The sequence below is a fragment of the Scyliorhinus canicula genome, chromosome 7 (genome assembly GCF_902713615.1).
Source record: "Scyliorhinus canicula chromosome 7, sScyCan1.1, whole genome shotgun sequence".
In the NCBI taxonomy this organism is placed as follows: domain Eukaryota; kingdom Metazoa; phylum Chordata; class Chondrichthyes; order Carcharhiniformes; family Scyliorhinidae; genus Scyliorhinus; species Scyliorhinus canicula.
The window spans coordinates 24974306-24999976 of NC_052152.1; the positions used below are offsets into that span (position 1 = coordinate 24974306).

General features: G+C 43.7%; 1 protein-coding gene across 10 annotated transcripts in view; it reads right to left on the reverse strand.

Moving 5' to 3' along the window:
* Window positions 1-25671, reverse strand: part of dop1b (DOP1 leucine zipper like protein B) — a 160059-nt gene that overhangs the window by 101307 nt on the left and 33081 nt on the right. For 9 of the 10 annotated variants that reach the window (XM_038801573.1, XM_038801580.1, XM_038801581.1 and 6 more), the window contains 2 exons: window positions 19680-19846; window positions 3969-4150 (listed from right to left, as the gene is read on the reverse strand). In XM_038801573.1, the coding sequence (XP_038657501.1) occupies window positions 3969-4150; window positions 19680-19817 (320 nt within the window). In that variant the 5' untranslated portion in view covers window positions 19818-19846. Of the gene's footprint in view, window positions 1-3968; window positions 4151-19679; window positions 19848-25671 lie in introns of all 10 variants that reach the window. The other variant, XM_038801575.1, reaches the window with a different exon arrangement.

A 25671-nucleotide genomic window follows, 5' to 3' on the forward strand; every position in this document is an offset into this window, starting at 1 on the left:
GACCATAATAAGTTTTTTCTATTCTTTTTAGGCGTTAAGGAATGCAAGCTTCAATGAACTACAGATACCCAAGCCCATTGTGACCCTTCACACCTTGCCGTACCTCTGGCCATGCCCTCCAACCTGCATCTTTGATGTAGAATGTTCTGTACTCAACAAAGGACTTGGATTCATTCCATTACATCCTCACCACAATGCATCGTGGTTTCGGCACAACACTGAACTCTTCTTCTCTCAGGTCCAACCCTGACCTCAGGTCCAACCCTGACCTCTTGATCAAACCTGCCGACAAGCATCGTGCTCTTGTTGTCTGGCATACTGGCCTTGACCTCCCAGAAACTGAACATCAACTCTTCAACACTTCCTCTTGCCTCCCCATGGACTGTGACCCCACCACCAAACATCTAGCGATTGTTTCCAGGACAGTCACTGATCTCATCACCTCTGGAGATATTCCCTTCATAGCTTCCAGCCTTATAGTCCCCTAACTCGAACGGCCCACTTCTGCCTGCTTTCCAAAATCCACAAACAGGATTGTCCAGGTAGACCTAGCATATCAGCCTGTGCCAGCCCCACTGAATGCATTTCTTCCCATCTTGACTCCATCCTCTCTCCCCTGTCCTAGTCCCTTCCCACCTACACTTGTGATTCCGCTGATGTCCTAAATCATATCAACAATTTCCAGCTTCCTCGCCCTAACCGCTTCCTCCTCACTATGGGTGCCTAATTCCTCTACTCCTGCAGCCCTCACCAGGCGGGTCTGAGAACTCTCCGCTTCTTCCTTGAACAGAGCCCTGAAACCCCTATCCACCACCGCCACTCCACCTGGCTGAACCTGTTCTGTCACCAAATAATTTCTCCTTCAACTTGTCTCACTTCCTGCAAAAGAACAGTGTGGCTATGGGTACCCACATGGGCCCCAGTTAACCCTGTCTTTTTGGGGGTATATTCCAGTCCTCCTCTGGTCCCCTTCCACAACTTTGCCGGTGGATGAATGACTATATCGGTACCGCTTTGTGCTCTCGTCTTTACCTGGCAAATTTTTATCAATCTTGTTTTCAATTTCCGCCCTCTCGCACCTCCACATGGTCTATCTGGGACATTCCCTTCCTTCACCTGTCTAGTGATAGGCTGAACACCCACAGATTCCCACAGCTACCCTGACTACAGCTATTTACACCCTGCTCACTGCAAGGACTCCATCCCATTCTCCCAGTTTCTCCATCTGAGTCACATCTGTTCTGATGATGCTACCTTCGGATATGGTCCTTCTGACATGCCTGCCTTGTACCTTAACCGAGCTTTCCCTCCCACTGTGTTTAACAGGGCACTCAACTAGATTCAACCTATTTCCCGCACCTCTGCCCTCACCCCTTCCTCCCAGAACCATGATAGGGCCCCCCTAGTCCTTAATTTTCACCCCACCAGCCTCTGTACTCAAAGGATCATCCTTTATCATTTCCACCAATTCCAGCATGATGCCACCACTGAACACATCTTCCCCTCTCTCTGCCACCTCTTCTCCACCCCCCCCCCCACCCCCCCAGTCAGCATTTTGCAGGGATCACTCCCTCCGTGACACCCGGTCCTTTCCTCCATCACCCTCCCATACAATCACTGAAGGTGTAACACCTGCCTTTTTACCTCCTCGTCGTTCAAAGCCTCAAATACTCCTTTCAGGTTAAGCAGCATTTCACTTGCACCTCCTTCAACTAAGTTTACTGTATTCACTGCTCCCAGTGCGGTCTCCTCTACATTGGGGAGACTAACTGCAGACTGGGTGGCCACTTTGTGGAACACCATCACTCAGTCCACAAGCATGGCCCCTATCTTCCTGTTGCCTGCCATTTTAACTCAGCATCTTGCTCTCATGCCCATATGCCTGTCCTTGGCCTGCTGCAAGGTTCCAGTGAAGCCCAACGCAAACTGGAGGACAGCACCTCATCTTGTGGTTGGGCACGTTGCAGCCCTCGGGACTACTTTGGAGTTCAACAACTTTAGATTTTGACCTTTCTCCTCCATCTTAAATCCCATCTCTTTTTTAAAATATCCCATGTATTGCCTCGATTCAAAAGAACCCCTTTCCCCTCCCCTGGCCATCTGTCGTTTGTTCTTTGAGTTGCTACTTGTTGCAGTTTCTTTTGCTCGAACATTCTGCCTCCCTTCAGTTCCAACGAGGGGCCCACAAACTGAAACGTTAAAACTCTTGTCTCTCCCTCTCTCCTGACAGATGCTGGCAGACCTGCTGAATCCTCTATTCTTGTTGGAGAAAATAAAGTCTGTGGCTTTTTGCACAAGTCTGTATTGAATAATTTTAATATTTTGGTTTAATCATGTTCAATTATCAAGGAATCAAATAATATTAATCAACGAACACAAGATGCTATTAAACTCTGCAAGCGACCCTCTTTAGGTACATTCCTACTTGACAAGTGGCGTGTGCCATATTGCCTTCAGCCAAAGTAGGGCTACATCTCATTGTTTTTCCACAGGACAAATACCGAGGAGAATCATGGTTACATATTAGGGCTTGATTAGAGGATACATGTGAAGTCCCTCGTAGTTTAATTGTGAAAGCAAATGCTGCAAATACGAGGCTTTAGGAGGAGCCATGGTTTGACATTTATGTTGTACTCCTCTCAAAAGTCTGTTAGGTTAAGTGAAACAGCTTTCGGTCTCAAACAATAGTTCTATGTCACAAATCGTATTAGCTTTGTCAAGTGCCTGAGAGAAATAGTCACTTTCCTTCCAAGTATACAACAGATTTGGTATATTACAGATTTGGTGTATTACTGTGGATTTCATCAGTTTCTGTACTAAGTGTTGTAGTTATGCAGCAAAAAACAGAAAATCCTGGGCAATCTCAGCAGTTGACAGTATCTGTGAAGAGAGAACAGAGATAACGGTGAGAGTCTGAATGATGCCGGATCTGCTGAGATTGTCCAGCATTTTCTGTTTCAGATTCCAGCATCCGCAGTAATTTGCTTTTATTGCAGTTATGCAGCTTTTGTGACTTTTATTTCTTAAGAACCTGCAATTTATCAATAGAACATGGTATTTCGTAATGTGTCAACTGCTTTCCCAACTTTAGCACACTAATTTTTATGTATTGATTTTATATGAACTGTAGTAATTTTGTAACTGTCTTATGAATGTATGCTTGTGTGCATCTCTTGTACTTGTAATTATTTGTTTTTAAATAACTTGCTTCAGACACCAGTAAGTCGCTAAGAAGTTAAATATAGGTATTATGGAAAGTTCAAATGCCCAAGATGAGTCCCAAAGGAAATCAATTTGGAAGTGACATACATCCTCTCATTACAAATAAGTTGACACACAAGTTACCTTGTGATGCCTTGTTATCTTAGTGAAAAAGCTATAAACCTAATAAAATAACAGGAAAAAGCTATAAACAGAAGGATGTTCCCCCAGTGACTGACATCTTAGGGAACCAGTTAGGAGTTGTTGAGCAGTGAAATCAGCAAGATGATCTCCACCCTAATGAGACCAATCAGACATTGACCATGCACCATATCACCACTCAGAGACTGATCACGTGCTGTTTGACCCCATCAGACCTAGAGGATACCACTGACCATGCATGGAGGTAGTTGCCAGCAAGGGTTAATAAGCAACATTTATTTCAGTAGCTAGGTGCACAATGCAACAGGATAGACAGACTTCAGTCAACCGAACAAGGGACAGTGCCACAGTCAGTCAATCAGAAGTAAAGAGCTGGTGCCCGAAAGTGAAAAGACTAATCCACTCCTTTGTGAAGTATCGCAATACTGTGCTTATGATTTCATAAACTCTGCGAAACCTTGTGAGTATATACTTGTACCAAGAGTGATCAGTAGCTGGTCAGGAACTAGATAACTATCCCAACTCACTGACAACTGGAATAGACTTCAGTGTTACAACTGTGAGTAGAGTGAACCCCTGATCTCACAGGTCTTTATCTACTGCACCTGTAAAAGAACAAGTCCTTGGCCAGCCATTTGGTCCCAATGATCTTAAATATGATTTCATAGGTTTCCAGTGCTTTCAGATGGACACCAATGGGAAGTGCCGGGTGTAAGCATTGCGCAAGTCTTTTGCCAATGATTAGACGTTTTGGTAGAAGGGAGTACTTCAAATTGCTCTGGAGTGCCTGCAGATAAAGAAGATCAAAAAGACAACACTTGAGGGAGAGCAAATGACTAAAGCACAAATGCAAACTAGAAGTCAACAGTTCAAATTTCCCCAAATAACGAGACTCTAATGGCTAAAAGTTACAATTGAGCAGAGGAGTAGACAAGGTTACCGATTAATTAATGTCTCCATCACACCATCACTTTAAACACTAAGTGGAATATAAATTATAAAAGGCGAAATGGGAGGCATCTTGATAAAATTAAAAGCACAATTAATTAAAAGGGAGTCTGGCACAACACAGATGAGTTGGTCAAAAGGTCAGATAAGAGAATTGTAATTAATAGATTTTTTTGGAAATAGACAATATTAATGTTTTCTGGTGCCAGCGTTACATCCATTGAGCTTAGAAAACATTGTAAACGATCAAGAGGGCTGTAAGCATAATCATATTCAGTTTTGGCAAGTGAAATCATTTATATTTTGCCTCGATGTTTTGAAACTGTCTGAAATAAATAAAGACACGCCATTTCTTATTTGCGATCAGATGAAGATTTGTTTACCCTCACATGACAGAAAATGAATTATAGCTAGGCACAGCCAGCTACATAACCCCAGTCCTGCCAGCTGAACTTTGCACCAACAAAAAAAATAATGCTGGTAACTAGGTAGTAATTTCCAGAAGTAAAAAGAGACATGTAAATTATTGACTATTTTAAAAGTTAATGGTGACCCAGTTTTGAACCCTTTAAACACACCAGTGTCTGTTTTGGCATTACCGTCCCAGTGATGTAAACAGAACTGGGGTCAAGAAAGAGGCTCCAGATTTAGCCAGCAACCATGTCAGCTGTCATTGGGGAGCGGTTCTGAGTGGGAGCGACCACTTTCGAACAAATGCATTGCATTCAACGTACAACAAAAATCACCCAGAGAGGAAATCAATGTCAATTACTTCAGTTCTATATTTATATTAAAATATTAACTTCACTTAGTCGTCCTTTCCAAAAATACATTGAACCACTGAAGCATCCACATCCCAGTTGATTCCTCAAAAATAATTCCACGAAAAATCAGGAAGCATAACTTATTGCCTGAAATGGTCTCTTTACTATTACAGAACCACTTATGTCGGAGAAGTTTTATGCTTTATTTGGTTTATAACTGGAATCCACCCCACTTATATTCTGAAAATGGGGAAAGGTAATAATCGATGTTTTGCTTTTAACGCAATGCAGAGACAAGCCTGTTCCGCCATTTAGGAGACTGTGGCTGATTTCTCCAGGGCAATTCATGATGGGCAGCAAAGTGCTGACCTTGCCAGTGATGCCCACAGAGGGAGAGTGCCACATGGTAAAGTTACATGACTACGGCAAATCATTTAATCAGACAGTACAGAATTGCATTCCCAAGCGTCAAACTTACTAACCATTCCTGGATACAAAAGATCAAGACCTGTAATGAAAATGAAAATCGCTTATTGTCACGAGTAGGCTTCAATGAAGTTACTGTGAAAAGCCCCTAGTCGCCACATTCCAGCGCCTGTCCGGGGGGGCTGGTACGGGAATTGAACCGTGCTGCTGGGCTGCTTTAAAAGCCAGCGATTTAGCCTGGTGAGCTAAACCAGCCCCGATGTTAATGTTAACTCTGCTCCTCTGAGCAGGTGTTGGCTGACCTGATTACTTCCAACATTGTCTGCCAACAAATCAGACTAACTTCCAAATAACAAATGCAAAACTTATCAAACTTGAGCAAAAGGTTAGGTCCACCAGGAAGTGAATATGAAGAAAATAGGGGCAGAATGCTGTCATGCACGTGCACAATCTCTTGGCAGGCGAGATAAAAATACAGCATACAAAACCCTATCGCGAAGAAAAATCAAACCAACAGTCCAGGAAACAGTCAACGTACACTTCACTGGATGGCCAGCTGCTTGGAATATCCCCTCCCCTTCAACGCTGGCGAGCTTAATTTCACTTCAAGTATTATTTTAAAGCATTGCAAGGGTCCTTCCTGTTTATTTCCCCTTTCCTTTACTTCTGCTGTTACATTTTTGATTCATGGATGATTTATGGACATGTGTCATTAAGGCAGCCTGTATCTTAAATTCAAGCAGAAGGAAGAAGCGGCCTGTGCCTTTAATTCAAACAGCAGATTTCAACAGCAGGAGGCGCCAATGTGCTAGTCTCTGCTGGTTCATACAGAATCGGTAAACCTACCGAAACTAATGAGAGATTGGCTGGGTCTCGGCTTAATTGATTTGGTTGGTGGCCAATGAATTGGCCCAAAAGGCTGTGTTCTGCCCAGTAATAGGTGGTGATTGGATATTATTCCACTGGAAGACTTTTCAGATTCCCAAGGTCAGTTTTGATTCTGGCAACCGGCTGGAGATCCAACTCTCTCCAAATATGATCCAACTAATTCTCTCGAGAAGGCCACTGAGGGCTGATTCTATCTACAGCATGTCAGGGTGTGGCTTCTTGAGACTGCTGAGCTTGACTGCGAACCTTGAGCTGAAGGCCCAGTTTGATGAGAAATAAAGTATCTCTCCAGAAAGCCGGCTGCCTGTAGGTACTGCATTTTTCTAAACTATCGGGAGTCTGAATGAATGACTCTACAACGATGACCAGTTAAAAAGGATCTTGACAAATACATGGATAGGATAGGTATGGAGGGATACGGCACAAGGAAGTGATGAGGATTTTGGCCAAGGTTAGTTTCATGACCAGTACAGGCTTGGAGGGCCGAAGGGCCAGTTCCTGTGTTGTATTTTTCTTTGTTCTTTATTACCAGGTGTAAACCAGAGACTTTAATCAGCATGCGTACTGTGAAGAATTGTGCTAAAGAGCACCAGCCGAAGTAAAGACTCTAATCTTTTGACTTTCATCCTTATCCCCCTGTTTTTGTTTGTCTTGTGTGTGTGTGTGGGGATGGAGGCTGGTTCAGTTAAAGGGGATAGTAGGTACCAGCTTGTTGTTATCCAATTGTATTTATTGCATATTTCAATATAGTTCTCGTTCAAAATAAACAGTAATTTGTCTTTTAAACTTATGAACCTGGCGACTGTATTTATTGGGCAACCAAGGGCCAAAGACTGGGAATTTTTGTGATAATTATTGGTTAATTCACTTATTCTGCAACTCCAGGATGAGTGGGGCTGGAATTGACCACACACTTTCCCAGGGAATCGTAAAAGCACGGATATCACCAGACGCTCTGTTCCATCCAGCACTCCCATCCTAACTGCAACAAGCTTAACTGTTGCCCACGAGGAAATTTATCCACTTCTCATGCTCAACAGATCCAAACAGGAAATACCTGATGACCAACACCAGCCACAAGGCATTTCAACAGATGGGAGGATAATTGCATAATATACCTCCGTAAATTTTAGCTTTGACCTTCGAGGTGAGCAGCTTCTACAGCATACACAATGAGTGTCGGTGTTATGCAAATTTACCCCTCTTTATTCAGTCACTGAAGGATTCTGGTCACTGAAGACATAACCAAGTTTACAATCTAGTGGATGGTGTATATGTTTTGGTAATGTACTGAATTGTTATTCTCTCTGTAACCTCTGGAACAGGAATCTATCTCATGCAATGAACACCGATTCAGTGAACTCCTTAAAACAAGACCTGGACTTGTTTCTGGCTGGAATGAACGCAACTACTTCCAAATGATAGGTATTGCAGGGAATCCAGGGCTAGTGCGATCTCCTGGACTGACTTTAGTTGCCCAGATGAATCAGAGTGGATTTTCCCAGATAATTTCCCTGAGATGTTAAAATCTGGTTTTTCAACCTCGCCCTGGAGATCATGTGCTTTGCAGCACATACAACAAATGTGAAACCTTATATCTGAATGTATGTTCAATAAATAGGAGCTCATGGGCTTCTTTGTCACTAAGAGTAAGGCTACCAATCAGCTGCTCTGCCCCTTCCCATCTTTAACCTTGTCTAGCAGGCCAAACCTCCTCCAATGTTCCCATTGCTCTAGTCCTGAGCTCACATCACTGCCTAGTTTCTATCTGCTTATAGCCTCTCCAAGCTCATCTTATTCAAACCACACCTCCTTCACTCTATTTAAATCCCAATGGAACTGCTGACCATTCAGATTTTTTTCCAGCTGATGTTAGTGGATTGTGTTTCTGGCACTCTCCTCAGTTGCTGCTCCCCCTCTTCTCTAAATCTGCTTCATCTCAAAAAAACATCAATGGATTCTCCCGTCCTTGCAAACTGCCCAAACTGCCTCCCCTTCCTCTTCAAAGTCCCTCAACGCTTGTCACCTCCCAGATGCTTACCCACTTTTTGCTCAAACTGCATGTTTGAATTAATCTGATCACTTTCTGCAAAATATTCTGCCTTGTCCATCTTGACACAGTTAACCCACCATCCTGCTCCAATGTGAGGCAGAAGACTTCACGTCAATGTGCAACACTCCCTCAGTACCATACCCGAGTACCAGCCCTAGATTTTGAACTCAAGTATCCGGCGTGGAACTTGAACCTATAGCCTTCTGACTCAAAGAAGCATGTTATTAACTGAGCCACCGCTGATCTGAGGGACTAAATGATCTATCCTACTCTTATGTTTACATTTGGTTTCAGGCCATGAAATCAGTTTTCCAAGTTTCCATCGAAACAAAGGCTTTAAAAATCTATATATATTATTGTCAATATTAGCCTATGGACATATCTCATTTTGCACAGAACTTTAGTATTGCTGGGGGAAAAAGGCATGTCGTTGAAGCTTTTTATCTTGCACTTGGCAGGACAGATTTGCAAGAATACCTAATTTTAAAGGGACCAACTATTCATACTACATAAGAAGAGCATCTTAAGGACACTGCCACGGGGAATAGACCAGGGATCAGTTAACTGCCAAGTTTTTGTTTAAATTCAAAGAAGGCGGGTTGACTCTTGGTCAATGTATTGCCATGGGGAATGAACCAGGGAATGGCTGTCCCCCAACATGAGTTAGCTGAAAGGCACACTGCATGGACATGGTCTTTCTGTTTGGAAAGGATAGGGCCTTTGCGTGAATATATATAGCCACTCGCACATGTAAATGAGCTATACTGTGAGCCTGGCTGATGATCTTGAATGAGTTGTTAGTGTAATAGAGTTCAGTTTTGGTCTCCATACCTGAGAAAGGACATACTGGCACTGAAGGGTGTGCAAAGGAGATTCACTAGGTTAATCCCAGAGCTGAAGGGGTTGGATTACAAGGAGAGGATGAGTAGACTGGGACTGTACTCGTTGGAATTTATAAGGATGCGGGGGGTTCTTATAGAAACATATAAAATTTGAAGGGAATAGATAAAATAGATATGGGCAGGTTGTTTCCACTGGCGGGTAAAAGCATAGCCTCAAAATAAGGGGAAGTAGATTTAGGACTGAGTTTAGGAGGAACTTCTTCACCGAAAGCACCCGTACCTGCCTCCCAGGACAGGCGCCAGAATGTGGCGACTAGGGGCTTTTCACACTAACTTCATTGAAGCCTACTCGTGACAATAAGCGATTTTCATTTCATTTCATTTCAAAGGGTTGTGAATCTATGGAATTCCTTGCTCAGTGAAGCAGTTTAGGCTCCTTCATTAAATGTTTTCAAGATAAAGGTAGATCGTTTTTTGAAGAATAAAGGGATTAAGTGTTATGGTGTTCGAGCCGGAAAGTGGAGCTGAGTCCACAAAAGATCAGCTATGATCTCATTAAATGGCGGAGCAGGCTCGAGGGGCCAGATGGCCTACTCCTGCTCCTAGTTCTTATGTTCTTGTGTTCTTATTTGCCAACCAATCAGCATCCCCTCCTCATGCAGCATAAATCGTTGCTTCCTTTGAAATTTGATATTCTTGTCCTGATAAGTAAGGCAAATGCTTCAACAGTTTTTGCATTACATTTTTACTATTATCCTAATTGAAGGATGAACCAGTTAAACTTGCTTGTAGCTTGTATTTTCCACCAACACATGTTTCGGTTGAATCAAGTTTTGTTCATTTCACAAAATAATTGTTTAGGACTATGCTACCGTACTGCCCTTTAAGGGCAGCACGGTAGCATAGTGGTTCGCACAATTGCTTCACAGCTCCAGGGTCCCAAGTTCAATTCCCAGTTTGGGTCACTGTCTGTGCAGAGTCTGAATGTTCTCCCCGTGTCTGCGTGGGTTTTCTCCGGGTGCTCCGGTTTCCTCCCGCAGTCCAAAGATATGCAGGTTAGGTGGATTGGCCATGCTAAATAGCCCCTTAGTGTCCAAAATTGCCCTTAGTGTTGGGTGGGGTTACTGGGTTATGGGGACAGGGTGGAGGTGTGGGCTTGGGTAGGGTGCTCTTTCCAAGAGCCGGTGCAAACTCGATGGGCCCAATGGCCTCCTTCTGCACTGTAAATTCTATTTTAAAAAATCACACTCCTATATATGTTTATTTGATGAGCTTTCCTGAATTGTAGCACAAGATGTTTGCATATTTATTTTTTCATAGGATGTGGGTGTCACTGGCAAGGCCAGCATTTGTTGCCCATTGCTAATTATCTTTGAACTTGCTAGGCCATTTCAAAGGGCAGTGAAGAATCAACTGCATTGTTGCAGATTGGGCCACACCAGTAAGGATGGCAGATTTCCTTCACTAAAGGGCATTACTGCCCTCAAGAACCAAGTTAGATTTTCCAAGAATTGTTGATAGTTGTGATGCAACTGAGGCTAGGGGCGCGATTCAGCGGCTCGTCGCGTCTGACTTGGTGTCGGGATGATGATATAGAGTTCTTTTAGCCCTCAGTCTGGTCTCAGTGAAATTACCAAGTCGGATTGTAGGTATTGATTATCGTTTATTTCAAACAGCTTGCAAGCTCCACTCACTCTGATAAAAAGGCAGGAGACTACATGTCTCTTGAAACCTCCAGAGTGAGTGAGGGCAAAGGGACAAAGCATCTCATTTCATATACATTCAGGTAGCATCAAATTTCACATACACACAACCAAATAAGGCAACGGTGCAAATGCAAAGCTCCCATAGGCTTTCCCCACGTTCTTTAACCTGGCCTGAGGCCCCTTTTCCCAGTATCCCCTACAACAAAGAAATGGTCCTAGTGGCTGCCCATCCCCCTCTTCCTGCCTTGAATCCCTGTTACAGGCAATTAGACTGTTACCCATTTTCTCCAGCCTACGCTGGAGATGTTTAAAAGTCCACTAACCTAACTCCTTATTCTACTGTAGTAAGATTTTTCTCCTAACTTGGCCTAACCAGCCATCATGCCTTTCTGTTCATTTCCTCAGGGAAATGGCTGTTGAATCTCACCTTCATTGGGAATCATGTTCTCGAAACATCTCGTGAGATTCAATGTAATCTCAGGAAGACGACGTGGCGATCTGGATCTCGCAGTTACTGAGCATGATCCAAATAAACATATTCAAATGAGCCTTACAGCTTATTTAATAAGCATTCGCTGGATTCACCCAGCACCTGTGACTCCCTGGCTGTGCCTCGGAGACCTCACCAGGGCTCCATTCAGTGATCCACACAAGGGTCTCCCAGTCCATTGGAGACACCCAGGTCGTCAAGGACAAGGACAGCCTGGCACTCCCCCAGCCCCTAGGCACCTCCAGGGTTCTGCCAGGGGTTGGGGTCAGGGGTGCTTGTCAATAGAGAGGGTTCCCAGGGGTCTCTCCAAGGTTTGGAGCAAGTGAGGGGTGGGAAACAGAGAAAGATAAGGGTAGCTAGTCAAGATGGCACCTTGATCCGCGAGGAGTCTTTCCAGCAGGAAATTCCTCTTAAGTGCAGCCTCGGTGGAAAGAATTTCACAGAGGCCAAAAAAATGGCAAACTGCTGTTGAATAGCGAGGCGCCTGCACACCCTACTGACCACGTCATTCAGTGGACTAACTCAAATCTGCTGAATCATGGCCTAGATTAAATTGGATTTAAATTCCACCAGATGTTGTGGTGGGATTTGAGCCCATGTCCACAAGAGCATTTACTAGTCCAGTGGTATTCCTACCAGACCACCACCTACCACCTGAAATGATGGTTCTAATCACTGAGCAAGCAGATGTGGTGTTAATTCCTTGGCAGGGGGATTGGATCAAACTAAAAGAATGGACCAGAGATTCATTACCCACTAGGGATAGAGACTGTGATGCTCAGACCTTTCTCTGTAGGTTGTTTCACAGGGTGGCCAATTCATTCACGTTAGCAGCCTGAAGTACAGACCAGAGGCAGGGTGGAAGCAGGAAGCATAAAGCAAACCAACTGAGGGCAAGGTCTCGAGGAATCACCTAGCCACCAGTTTCAGCTGAATATTAGCAGCGGACATAGGCACTGGCCAACAGCCCACACGCTGATCTGGATCTCCTCGCAGATCAAGGTGCCATTCTGTCTGGCTACTCTGATCTTTCTCTGTTGCCCCCTGTTCACCCCCCCCCCCCCCCCCCCCCACTCCAAACCTTAGAAGCTCCTGGGAACCCTCCCTATTGGCAAAAAACATAAAACAGGTACAGCACAGAAAGCCGCCATTCAGCCCATCATTCCACACTGAAGTGATAAATAAACACCCATCTATAGGTATAAAGCCACTCCCTCGCACAAGCAACATTCAACTTCACTGATCCACTCCCCCCTCACCACCCCCCAGATTTAGCTGTAATCCATTAAGTACTTAACACATTAGTCTGAAATTTCAGTGACCTGCCAACCTATTTAAATCCATTTGTTCCCAATAGCAAAATTTAACTCTACACGCCTGCCTTGCTTTCCAATGAAGCAAATCTAATGATCCAGAGACAGTGTTTTGGTTGAGTGCTATAGTCACCTCAATAACGACTAATTTAAAAATGGAATGCTGGTTTTAGTGGATTCAATGTAGTGGAACGCTCAGTATGATTTCCACAGGAATGCAAAAGACCTATCACTGTTACTTTGTGTCCAGCCGCACATGCAGTGTGCGCATCAACAGTCACCACAGAATACCTTCATTGATTTAGTTCCCGACACTAGGCACTGCTAGCCTCACTGCAGATTTATGAAATAGATGTTCCTCAGGGTTGGTATCAGGCCGGGCGGAACCTGTGAATTTGCTGGGAGCCTAAATTAGTCAGAGTCCGCTTGCAGATCTATTAATATAGTTCAATGATCTCGACCATATCAACATGGGGGCCTCAAACCAAAACTTTGCACCAGGACCAGTACAAGGCAAAAACCATTCCCTTTGTTTCCCCACTTTTAGACTACTGCTATTGAATTAATGACCCTTTGAACGACTCCCAGGTAGGTTGCAAATGCATATTTGTAATGCTGTTATTTTGCATAATGTAAACAACCTTATTCAGATTACAATACAGAGACATTTATTTTTCTTTTGAAGTTACTGCTCTGGAAAGAACACATGCGGACACTTATCATCGCATTTACTGCTTTCCCTCACTAATCTAAACACAAAAAAGTTCACACACCCCAAATATACACTCTGCATATTTGTATAGTATGATGCATTGCTAAAGTTCACTGAAACCTTGTGATGAGTGCTGTCTCTAAGACAACTTTACAAGGAACCTTTGGGATTTTCCTCCTCCACCGTCTAATATGTTAGGGCTCCCACTCGCTGCTCCCTCACACAGCATCATGCCGGAAATGGGAAATTCAGCAACATAAAATATCCATTGTTTCCATTACATTATGCCAACAAAACCCAATTACAACAAAACTGAAAGAGTGAGCAAGCAAGACACAATGAGCCACCTGATCGCATGCCCATCTGAGAAAGCAAATGGGGTCTCGACTGATCACATCCGAAAGGTAGAACCTGCCTTAATATGACACTGAAGTATCAGCTGCATTTGTACGTCAAGCGTCTCGGATGTGGGGCATGAATTGATAACCTTCTTACTCAGAGCAGCGCACTACCATCCAGCTAAGACGAACATCATAGGCAACATGACTGGAAACCAAGCATTTGGTCACATTACAGATAGCCATTCGAAAAGGAGAAATTAGGATTACATCTGGCCTTACTCCTCTTCCCCTGTCATTTTCTTATCAGCCATTTTTAAACTGTTTCGTACAAGCAGACTATTTGATTGCTCATGCTAAAATTGATTGTAAAATAACAACGGCAATTGTTCCCTGGTAACAATGAACCGGTACACTACATGGCATGGCACTGAATCTTACAGAGCAGGAAATATCTCTGATTAATCCAATCTAAGAGACTGGCATCAATACAACAGAGAAAATGCTGGAAAATCTCAGCTCTTTCCTGCTGCCAGACCTGCTAACGTTTCGAATCCAGATGATCCTTTGTCAAGGCATCGTATTTGGCATCAACACAACTGAATTCAGGGGAGAAGCAGGGTTCCTACTCCAAATCACTGATGCTTAAAATCATAATGTAGCAACAGGTCGGTGTTTAACTGGGACATTTTAAAAGGATTTATTGATATTCTGTATAATGGAAAATATGAAAGCCCACAAACCAGAATCCCGACTATAGATAAAGGGTTAATGTTAAATGTGTCAACATTCAGTTGACATCATTAGTGATGTAAGATCAAATGACAGAGTTTGCCAAGTGAAACTTCATACTCAGCCCTGTACTGTGCCCTGAGAAAGTCACTTTAAGAAATGTTTGCCTGCTCATGTTACTGCAGTGATGTCAGAGTGTGGGTGGAGCTGAGCTCTTGCTCTGCTTTTTAGTTTCCCTTTGAGAAAAGCTTGGGTGTGTCTGTGTTTTTTTGGTTTTGTTTCAGTGTTGGAGCTGAAGCCAGACAGAGCAGATGCACTGTTGATCTCTCTGCCATGAAAAGATTATCTCTTGATCATTTGGTGAATTCAGAATTACATATGTTCTCAGAAGTGAATGTAAACCTGATGTGCTTCTGTTCAAAGGTGTTTCTTTTGTCTTCTGGATGTTGTTTGGGAAATTTTTAAGGATTACTTAGCATTGTATTCTTTGGGGGTTGTATTTGAATTGATGATTATCATAGAATTTACAGTGCAGAAGGAGGCCACTCGGCCCATCGAATCTGCACCGGCTCTTGGAAAGAGCACCCTACCCGAGGTCAACACCTCCACCCTATTCCCATAACCCAGTAACCCCACCCAACACTAAGGGCAATTTTGGACACTAAGGGCAATTTATCATGGCCAATCCACCTAACCTGCAGATCTTTGGACTGTGGGAGGAAACCGGAGCACGCGGAGGAAACCCACGCAGACACGGGGAGGATGTGCAGACTCCACACAGACAGTGACCCAAGCCGGAATCGAACCTGGGACCCTGGAGCTGTGAAGCAATTGTGCTATCCACAATGCTACCGTGAAGATGTTCATTGTATGTTTTAAATAAACATTGTTTTGCTTTAAAAAAAAACTTTTCCATTTCTGCTGTACCACACCTGTAGAATGGGCCATGTGCTCCCCATACCACAATCTATTGAAAGTTGTGGGTCAGGTGAACTCCATGATACACTTTGGGGTTCTCTAAACCCTGACCCATAACAACTGTACTTAGTGGAATCTTCAACAAAGGGTAAAGTTTAGCAACAGCCTTGCCTCCATCAATCCCGACTCTGGACAACCTTATTTAAGAATCACAATGGTAATTAATATAAGATGTACACGAGTGCTGTCCCCTTACAGATGTGATATATTTATAGATGTTTCATTCGTATACTTTATATATACACAAACCCACAACTGAAGCCATCCCCATTACAAACCAGTTCATTAAAGAAAAGATCCCAGAGTTTTAACCATTTTTACCTATTTATCCCAAGTTTCCATAAAGTTGTATGTACAGGAGCAACCTCCACAATGTACCCCAATATCAAAACTTTGTCCATGTGTCACTTGGCCCTTTAGTGAGTTCTTAAAGGCATCAAATTTGTTCCTTTGAAGCCTGTGTGTCCATGTTTTTAATGTCCTGTCACCAATGAGATTGTAAGACTCTGGAGAAAGCCCTTTTGGGAGCTTGAGTGCCTAATGCACCTGGAACCATAGAATCCCTACAGTGAAGGAGGCTATTCGGCCCATCGAGTCTGCACCGACCCTCTGAAAGAGCACTCCACCTATGCCCACGCCCTTTCCCTATCCCTGAAACCTCACTCAACCTGTACATCCCTGGAAACTAAGGAACAATTTTAACATGGCCAATCCACTAACCGGAACATCTTTGGACTGCGGGAGGAAACGCACATGTGCACCGAGAGAACATGCAAACTCCAGTCACCCAAGGCCAGAAATGAACATGGGCCCCTAGCACTGCGAGGCAGAAGGGCTAACCACTCCGTTGCCCCAGCAAATCAGTCCTAGTGAGTTATTTATAGTTTACAAATACGGGGCAGCACGGTGGCACAGTGGTTAGCATTGCTGCCTACGGCGCTGAGGACCCGGGTTCGAATCCCGGCCCTGGGTCACTGTCCGTGTGGAGTTTGCACATTCTCCCCGTGTCTGCATGGGTTTCACCCCCACAACCCAAAGATGTGCAGGGTAGGTAGATTGACCACTCTAAATTGCCCCATAATTGGAAAAAATAATTGGGTACTCTAAATTTAAAAAAAAAAATAGTTTACAAATACTGCCACGAGCAAACTAACTATTGTACTCCTGGAGTCAATGGGCATATTGGTAATAATAATAATAATCTTTATTGTCACAAGTAGGCTTACATTAACACTGCAATGAAGTTACTGTGAAAATTCCCTAGTTGCCACATTCTGGAGCCTGTTCAGGTACACTGAGGGAGAATTCAGAATGTCCAAATTACTTAACAGCTCATCTTTCAGGACTTGTGGGAGGAAAACGGAGCACCCGGAGGAAATCCAAATTATTCCTTTTTTCATCTGTTTTCCAAAAAGATTTTTCAAAGATAGAATAGATGGACCAGAATATATATTTTGGTTGCCACTAGAAGTCTGCTGACTTAGCTGGAAGCAGTAAGGGGCTCAAGACTGCATTAGAACCGCAAACCCAAGATCTCCTGTGTCACATATATCTCATGTGAAACAAATTTTCCAATATCACTATGAATGGCACCAAGGTCAATTGATCTACTGAGAATCTTGTTTCATGATATCAGTTACAACCCTTCGTATCAAATGGAATTTAAAACTGTTGCAATCTTTAGTTGTGGCAGAATCTACCTCTCTGAACAGCATATCTCTCAGCCCAGGAAACTATTCACAAGCAGAATAGCATTAGCAGAGGCTTGTTAGCATGTAGCCTACTGGAGTTTTCAGTATTGGATGATGCAAATTGAGACCAGAATGGTGACACCTAACACATTCCACGTGACAATAACAGCTCTAACACCAGCACTTGCAAATTAATTTCCACCACATTAACACCCAAAATAATTTGGGAACACCCAAAATAATTTGGGGTTAATTTCTGCTTTTCCAGCCATTTATATCCACATTGGTTCGTGAACAAAAGTCACTGAGCGCGACTGATGGGGTAGAAAAAGCAACAAGATACTCATTTACATCCCTTAAGAGAGCTCAGCAGCTCCCATCACAAATTAAGACATGGAGAAATTTGTCTTCCACAATCTCCCGATTTTTGTGCCTAAATCTTTTTTTTGGTAGGGTTAATAGGATGATCTCAGAGTTTATATGGGCGGGTAAGGTACCCCAAATCAGGAGGGCGTTTTTGGAGAGGGACAGACTAAGTGGCGGGTTGGCGCTACTGAACCATTACTGTTGAAAAGTTCAGGAAGTGGGCGGTGGGGTAGAGGTCAGTGTGGGGTGGATGGAGGAAGCCTCGTGTAGAGGAACACCTGTCATTGGCACCTCTTCCATTCTGGCCGACCAGATACTCCACAAGCCCAGTGATGGTATCTGTGCCACGGGTGTGGAAACAATGGCGGCAGCATTTTAAGATGGAGGGGATGTCACTGTGGGTGCCGATTTGCGGCAATCACAGGTTTGTTCCAGGCAGGCCGAGATTCCATGTTTAAGGTGTGGGAGAGGGCAAATTAGGCACTTCATTAGAAAGGAGTTGGTTACATTTCTGAAGATACCACCCTCAGTGCTGCAAAATAAAATTTTGTCCGAGGTAGAGATCGGGAAGGAAGGATCTTGGACATATATGGGGAGTTGATGGAGTGGGCAGTCTTTGGTGGAGGAAATAAAATGGAAACGGGGAGAGGATCTGGGGAGCGGGGTATGCAGTGAGGTCCCGCGGAGAGTAAACACCTCCTCCTCATGTGCAAGACGGAGTCTCATCCAATTTAAGATGATGCATAGGACGCACATGACGGTGTCACGGATATCATAGAATTTATAGATTTCATAGAATTTAGAATTTACAGTGCAGAAGGAGGCCATTCGGCCCATCAAGTCTGCACCGGCTCTTGGAAAGAGCACCCTACCCAAGGTCAACACCTCCCCCTATCCCAATAACCCAGTAACCCCACCCAACACGAAGGGCAATTTTTGGACACTAAGGGCAATTTATCATGGCCAATCCACCTAACCGGCACATCTTTGGACTGTGGGAGGAAACCGGAGCACCCGGAGGAAACCCACGCACACACGGGGAGGATGTGCAGACTCCGCACAGACAGTGACCCAAGCCGGAATCGAACCTGGGACCCTGGAGCTGTGAAGCAATTGTGCTATCCACAATGCTACCATGCTGCCCTTTCCAAGAGTAGAAGACAAGGGGGACCGGCGAATAATGTCCACATGTTTTGGGCATGTCTGAAGTTGCAGGAGTTTTGGGAGGCCTTCGCAGGAACTATGTCAAAGATGCTGGGGTGAAGGTGGCTCTGAGCTCGTGTGTGGCAATATGTGGAGTTGCGCGAGTGCATGTGGGGAGAGTGGCCATGTTGGCCTTTTCCTCCCCAATAGCCCGGATGTAGATACTGTTAAGGTGGCAGGACCTGGAGCTGCCTAAGGCGACGGTGTGGCTGAGTGACTTGGAGGAGATTCTGCACCTGGAAAAGATAAAGTTTGTAATTTGATGAGGGGCTCTTCGAGGTGGAGGTTGTTCATCCACTTCTTTAAAGAGTGGTGAAACATCAGCGTGGGGGGGGGGGTTCTTTTGTTATTATAGTTGGAAAAGGGGGCAGAGATAGGGGTCTTTGGAGAGTGGTTGATTTCTGATGTTGTGTCTCTTTTTTTTTCCCGTATAAAACTGAAAATGCCATGAATAAAAATAATTATTTTAAAAGACACGGAGGAATTTTAAAAGGTTTTCTATCTTTGACATGTTTTAAAAATCAGCTGATTTTAAATGTCACCACCCTGAAAAAACAGATACAATTAGAAGCACTGAAAATAGGAGTAGGCCATTCAGCCCTTCAAGTCTGCTCCGCCATTCAACATAAGTCATAGCTGATCACCAGCACTCCCCCGTTAGTGTGTTTTTTCTTTACCCAATTAACTGGCCCTTGCCAATGCCAAAAAAGGTGCATTTGAAGCTATGCCAAGCATTTGTGTTTTGGTCAGTTTAGCTCATTAAGAGTGGCTACACTCAGCACTTCATATTGCTGTAGAAGGGGGGGAATTTCATTACAATTTCTTACAAGCATGGCACTATTACACCATATAGCATGTCTACTCACCCTGTTAAGCTTTCCCAGTGAGGAGATAAGGTCTGCCCATTCACTGGAGGATTCAAAGTTCTTCAAAGCTTTATCAATTGTAGCAGAATAGCTTCTGTACCTGTAGTCATTTATCAGATTCAACTCTTCTTTCTCCATCTTTCTTTCTCATAGCAGCTTACTCAATCCTAAGAACAAAACACAATGAACAAAGCAGGTTAGTTTGACAGCAATCCACTACCAGATGGCACGTGCAAAAAAGAATTGTGAACAGATAATAAAGACAAAGCAGCGATTCATTTAGATGGTCAAGATATGTCGGTCACAACTTCGAAAAGTAAAGAAAAAAAAAGGCAATTAGTTCCAACATTTTCAAGAAGCAATATCACAATTATGCAGTACAAATGTATTATACTTCAACAATACAGAGTGAACTGTGGTTGTAATCGCAGCTCACGCAAAGCTGACTTTTTAAAACACGAAAAAGGAATTCACTTACAGAAATGTCTCTTGATAAATATACAGCAGTACAAACGTGTATAAGAATGTACAGTTTGGTGTTTGTTATATACAGATTTATCAAACCAATGTATTACTTAAATCAAAACAATTGAAGCTTGGGGAAAAATGCTCATAGAAATCTCAAGTTAAAGGTCTTTTTGCTACTCTGATTTTCACTGCTTTTTTAAAAACTTTTCCTTCTCCTTTGAAAGCAATTCTGGCTCACAATTACAAACTTTCCATTCTTTGTGGGCGAGCCTCATCTGTGTCAGGTCATTACGCTGTTCTGGAAACCAAAGCAGATGAGGTTCACCAGGATGTTGCCTGGTTTGGAGGGTGCTAGCTATGAAGAAAGGTTGAGTAGATTAGGATTGTTTTCATTGGAAAGACGGAGGTTGAGGGGAGACCTGATTGAGGCCTACAAAATTATGAGAGGTATGGACAGGGTGGATAGCAACAAGCTTTTTCCAAGAATGGGGGTGTCAATTACAAGGGGGTCACGATTTCAAGGTGAGAGGGGAAAAGTTTAAGGGAGATGTGTGTGGAAAGTTTTTTACGCAGAGGGTGGTGGGTGCCTGGAATGCTTTGCCAATGGAGGTGGTAGAGGCGGGTACGATAGCATCATTTAAGATGCGTCTGGACAGATATATGAACGGGTGGGGAACAGAGAGAAGTAGACCTTGAAAAATAGGCAACAGGTTTAGATAAAGGATCTGGATCGGCGCAGGCTGGGAGGGCCGAAGGGCCTGTTCCTGTGCTGTAATTTTCTTTGTTCTTTGTATAACTCTCCATACTGTGCCAATATGAACATCCATAGTCAGTCAGTCACAAGGAATTCTCTGACTGCTCCCTCTGACATGGAAATAATTGCAAGATTGGCAGCAGATTATGCACTAAAATGGCAGACCATGATAATTCTGAAGCCCGTCTTCAGTTATTACTATCATACGAGCATACAAAATAGCAACAGAAATAGGCCATTCACCCCCTCGAGCCTGCTTCACCATTTAATAAGATCTTTGCTGATCTGTTCATGTTAAGTTCCACATTCCCAGCTATCCTCAATAACCTTTGATTCTCTTATCCAGCAAGAATCTTATCTCCCACTACCTTAAAAGTATTTAGTGACCCGGCCTCCACCACCTTCTGAGGCGGAAAATTCCAAAGTTGCACAACCCTCAAAGAGAAAAAGATACTCCTCATCCTGGTCCGAAAAAGGTAACGCCTAATTTTAAAACCATGCCCCCTAGTTCTGGACTCACCCACAAGAGGAAACATCCTTTCTATATCCACCTTGTCAACACCATTCAGGGACTTATCTAATTCAACAAGTCACCCCTCACTCTTCTAAATTCAGTGGAAACAAGCCCAGCCTTTCAAACCTATCTTCATAAGATAACCCACTCATTCCAGGTGTCAATCTAGTAAACTCCCTCTGAACCACCTCCAATGCATTTACATCCTTCCTAAAAATTAGGAGACAAAACTGCACACAGTCAATGTGGTCACACCAATGCCCTGTACAGCTGAAGCATAGCACCCGCACTTTTATGCTCAATTCCTCTAGTAATAAAGGATAGCATTCTATTAGTCTTTCTTATTACCGGCTGCACCTGCATACTAGCTGTGTGATTCATGCACAAGAACACCTAGATCCCTCTGCACCTTGGCATTCTGCAGTCGTTCTCTATTTAAGTAATACATAGAACATAGAACAGTACAGCACAGAACAGGCCCTTCAGCCCTCAATGTTGTGCCGAGCATTGTCCGAAACCAAGATCAAGCTATCCCACTCTCTGTCATTCTGGTGTGCTCCATCTGCCTATCCAATAGCAGCTTGAAAGTTCCTAAAGTGTCCGACTCCACTATCACAGCAAGCAGTCCATTCCACACCCTAACCACTCTGAGTAAAGAACCTACCTCAGACATCCCTCCTATATCTCCCACCTTGAACCTTATAGTTATGCCCTCTTGTAACAGCTACATCCACCCGAGGAAACAGTCTCTGAACGTCCACTATATATCCCCCTCATCATCTTATAACCATCTATTAAGTCACCTCTCATCCTCCTCCACTCAAAAGAGAAAAGTCCTAGCTCCCTCAACCTTCCCTCATAAGACCTAGTCTGCAAACCAGGCAGCATCCTGGTAAATCTCCTTTGCACCCTTTCCAATGCCTCTACATCCTTCCTATAGTGAGGTGACCAGAACTGCACACAATACTCCAAATGTGGCCTCACCAGGGTCATGTACAGTTGCAGCATAACCCCACGGCTCTTAAACTCAAACCCCCTGTTAATAAACGCTAACACACTATAGGCCTTCTTCACGGCTCTATCCACTTGAGTGGCAACGTTCAGAGATCTGTGAACATGAACCCCAAGCTCACTCTGTTCCTCCACATTCCTCAGAACCCTGCCGTTGACCCTGTAATCCGCATTCAAATTTTTTCTACCAAAATGAATCACCTCACACTTATCAGGGTTAAACTCCATCTGCCATTTTTCGGCCCAGTTCTGCATCCTATCAATGTCTCTTTGCAGTCTACAACAGCCCTCCACATTATCCACTACTCCACCAATCTTGGTGTCATCAGCAAATTTACTGACCCACCCTTCAGCCCCCTCCTCCAAGTCATTGATAAAGATCACAAATAGCATAGGACCCAGCACTGATCCCTGTGGTACACCGCTGGTAACTGATCTCCAGTCTGAAAATTTTCCATCCACCACCACCCGCTGTCTTCTATGTGATGGCCAGTTACTTATCCAATTGGCCAAATTTCCCTCTATCCCACACCTTCTTACTTTCTTCATAAGCCGACCATGGGGAAACCTTATCAAACTCCTTACTAAAATCCATGTATACGCATCAACTGCTCTACCTTCATCTACACATTTAGTTACCTCCTCAAAGAATTCAATCAAATTTGTGAGGCAAGACTTACCCTTCACGAATCAGTGTTGACTATCCCGGATTAAGCTGCATCTTTCCAAATGATCATAAATCCTATCCTTTAGGACCTTTTCCATTAACTTACCGACCACCGAAGTAAGACTAACCGGCCTATAATTACCAGAGGCATTCCTATTCCCTTTCTTGAACAGAGGAACAACATTTGCCACTCTCCAGTCCTCTGGCACTATCCCCATGGACAGTGAGGACCCAAAGATCAAAGCCAAAGGCTCTGCAATCTCATCCCTTGCCTCCCAAAGAATCCTTGGATATATCCCATCTGGCCAAGGGAACATGTCGCCCCCAAGGTTTTTCAAAATTGCTAATACATCCTTCCTCAGAACATCTACCTCCTCCAGCCTACCCGCCTGTATCACACACTCAATCTCAAAAACATGGCCCCTCTCCTTGGTAAACACTGAAGAAAAGTATTCATTGAACGCCTCTCCTATTTCTTCTGACTCCATGCACAAGTTCCCACTACTGTCCTTGACCAGCCATAACCTCACCCTGGTCATTCTTTTATTTCTCACATAAGAATAAAAAGCCTTGGGGTTTTCCTTGATCCGACCCACCAAGGACTTCTCATGCCCCCTCCTAGCTCTCCTAAGCCCTTTTTTTTTAAAGCTCATTCCTTGCTACCTTGTAACCCTCAAGCGATACAACTGAACCTTGTTTTCTCATCCTTACATACTTAATACTCTGCTTTTTTATTCTTCTTGCCAAAGTGGGCTTCACATTTACCCACATTATACTCTATCTGCCAGATTTTTGACCACTCACTAAACCTGGCTGTATCCATCTGCAAACTCCTTATGTTTTCTTCACAACATACTTTCCTATCTTTGTATTGTTTGCAAATTTAGCTACCATGCCTTTAGAACATAGAACAGTACAGCACAGAACAGGCCCTTCGGCCCTCAATGTTGTGCCGAGCCATGATCACCCTACTCAAACCCACGTATCCACCCTATACCCGTAACCCAACAACCACCCCCTTAACCTTACTTTTATTAGGACACTACGGGCAATTTAGCATGGCCAATCCACCTAACCCGCACATCTTTGGACTGTGGGGGGAAACCGGAGCACCCGGAGGAAACCCACGCACACAGGGGGAGGACGTGCAGACTCCACACAGACAGTGACCCAGCCGGGACACTTTGCTCCCCTCATCTAAATAATTGATATAAATTATAAAATGTTGAGGCCCTAGCACAGACCCCTGTGGAACCCCAATCACCACATCATGCCAATCAGACAAAGTCCCATTTGGCATGCACTCTTTTCTGCCAACCAGCCAATCTTCAATTCAATAGGTTACCCCCGACATCCTGTGCTCTTATTTTCTGCAGTAATCTTTAATGCAGTACCTTATCAATGCTTTCTGGAAATCCAAATACAATACATCTACAGGCTCCCCTCTATGCACAAAGGTCACACCTTCAAAGGACTCTAGTAAATTGGCTAAATATGTTTCCCCTTTTCATAAAACTATGCTGACCTCTTCCCAATTACCTTTGGCTTGTCTCCTTAATGATTGATTCTAACACCTTCCCCATGACAAACGCCAAGCTAACTGGCCTACAGTTTCTGGTTTCATGTCTATCTTCTTGAATAGAGGGGTTAGATTTGATACTTTTCAGTCTGATTGAAGCTTTCCAGAATCTAGGGAATTTTGGAAAATTAATACAAACACGTGCTACCTCATTTGCCACCTCTATTCAGATCCGAGGATGAAGTCAATCAGGACATGGAGACTTATCCCTCAGCTCCATCAGTTTTTTCAGTACCGCTTCCCTAGTGATCATAATTTCACCGAGTTCCCCTCTCCCTTCCACCCCACGAGTTGCAATTATTACTGGAATGTTTTTATATCTTCTACAGTGAAGACAGAAGCAAAATATTTACTTCATTTCATCTGCCATTTATTTAGTATTTACTATTAGCCCCCCATTGTCACTCTCGAGAAGACAATTCACTTTACCTACTCTTTCTGTTTAAATATTTGGAGAAACTTGAAAATGAAATGAAAATCGCTTATTGTCACGAGTAGGCTTCAATGAAGTTACTGTGAAAAGCCCCTAGTCGCCACATTCCGGCGCCTGTCCGGGGAGGCTGGTACGGGAATCAAACCGTGCTGCTGGCCTGCTTGGTCTGCTTTAAAAGCCAGCGATTTAGCCGAGTGAGCTAAACCAGCCCCTTACTATGCTTTTACATTTCTAACTAGCTTCCTCTCATACTTTAATCTCTTTCTCCTGATTAACCTTTCTCTGCTCTTCTTTATATTCCAACCAACCATCTGACGTGCCACTCATCTTTGTGCAGTTCTATGGTTTTCCTCAGGTTTGGTGCTTCCCGTTATTTCTTTAGTTAACCGTGGATGGTGGCACCTCCCTTAGAATTCTTTATAGCAGGAATATACTTATACTGAATGTACAATGCTTCTCTATTGATCTGCCCTCTAGTCTAATATCCCAGTTCACTTCAGCTAGCTCAGCTCCGTGCCCACATAGCTGCCCTTATTTAAGTTCAAAATTCTAGTCTTAGACCCACT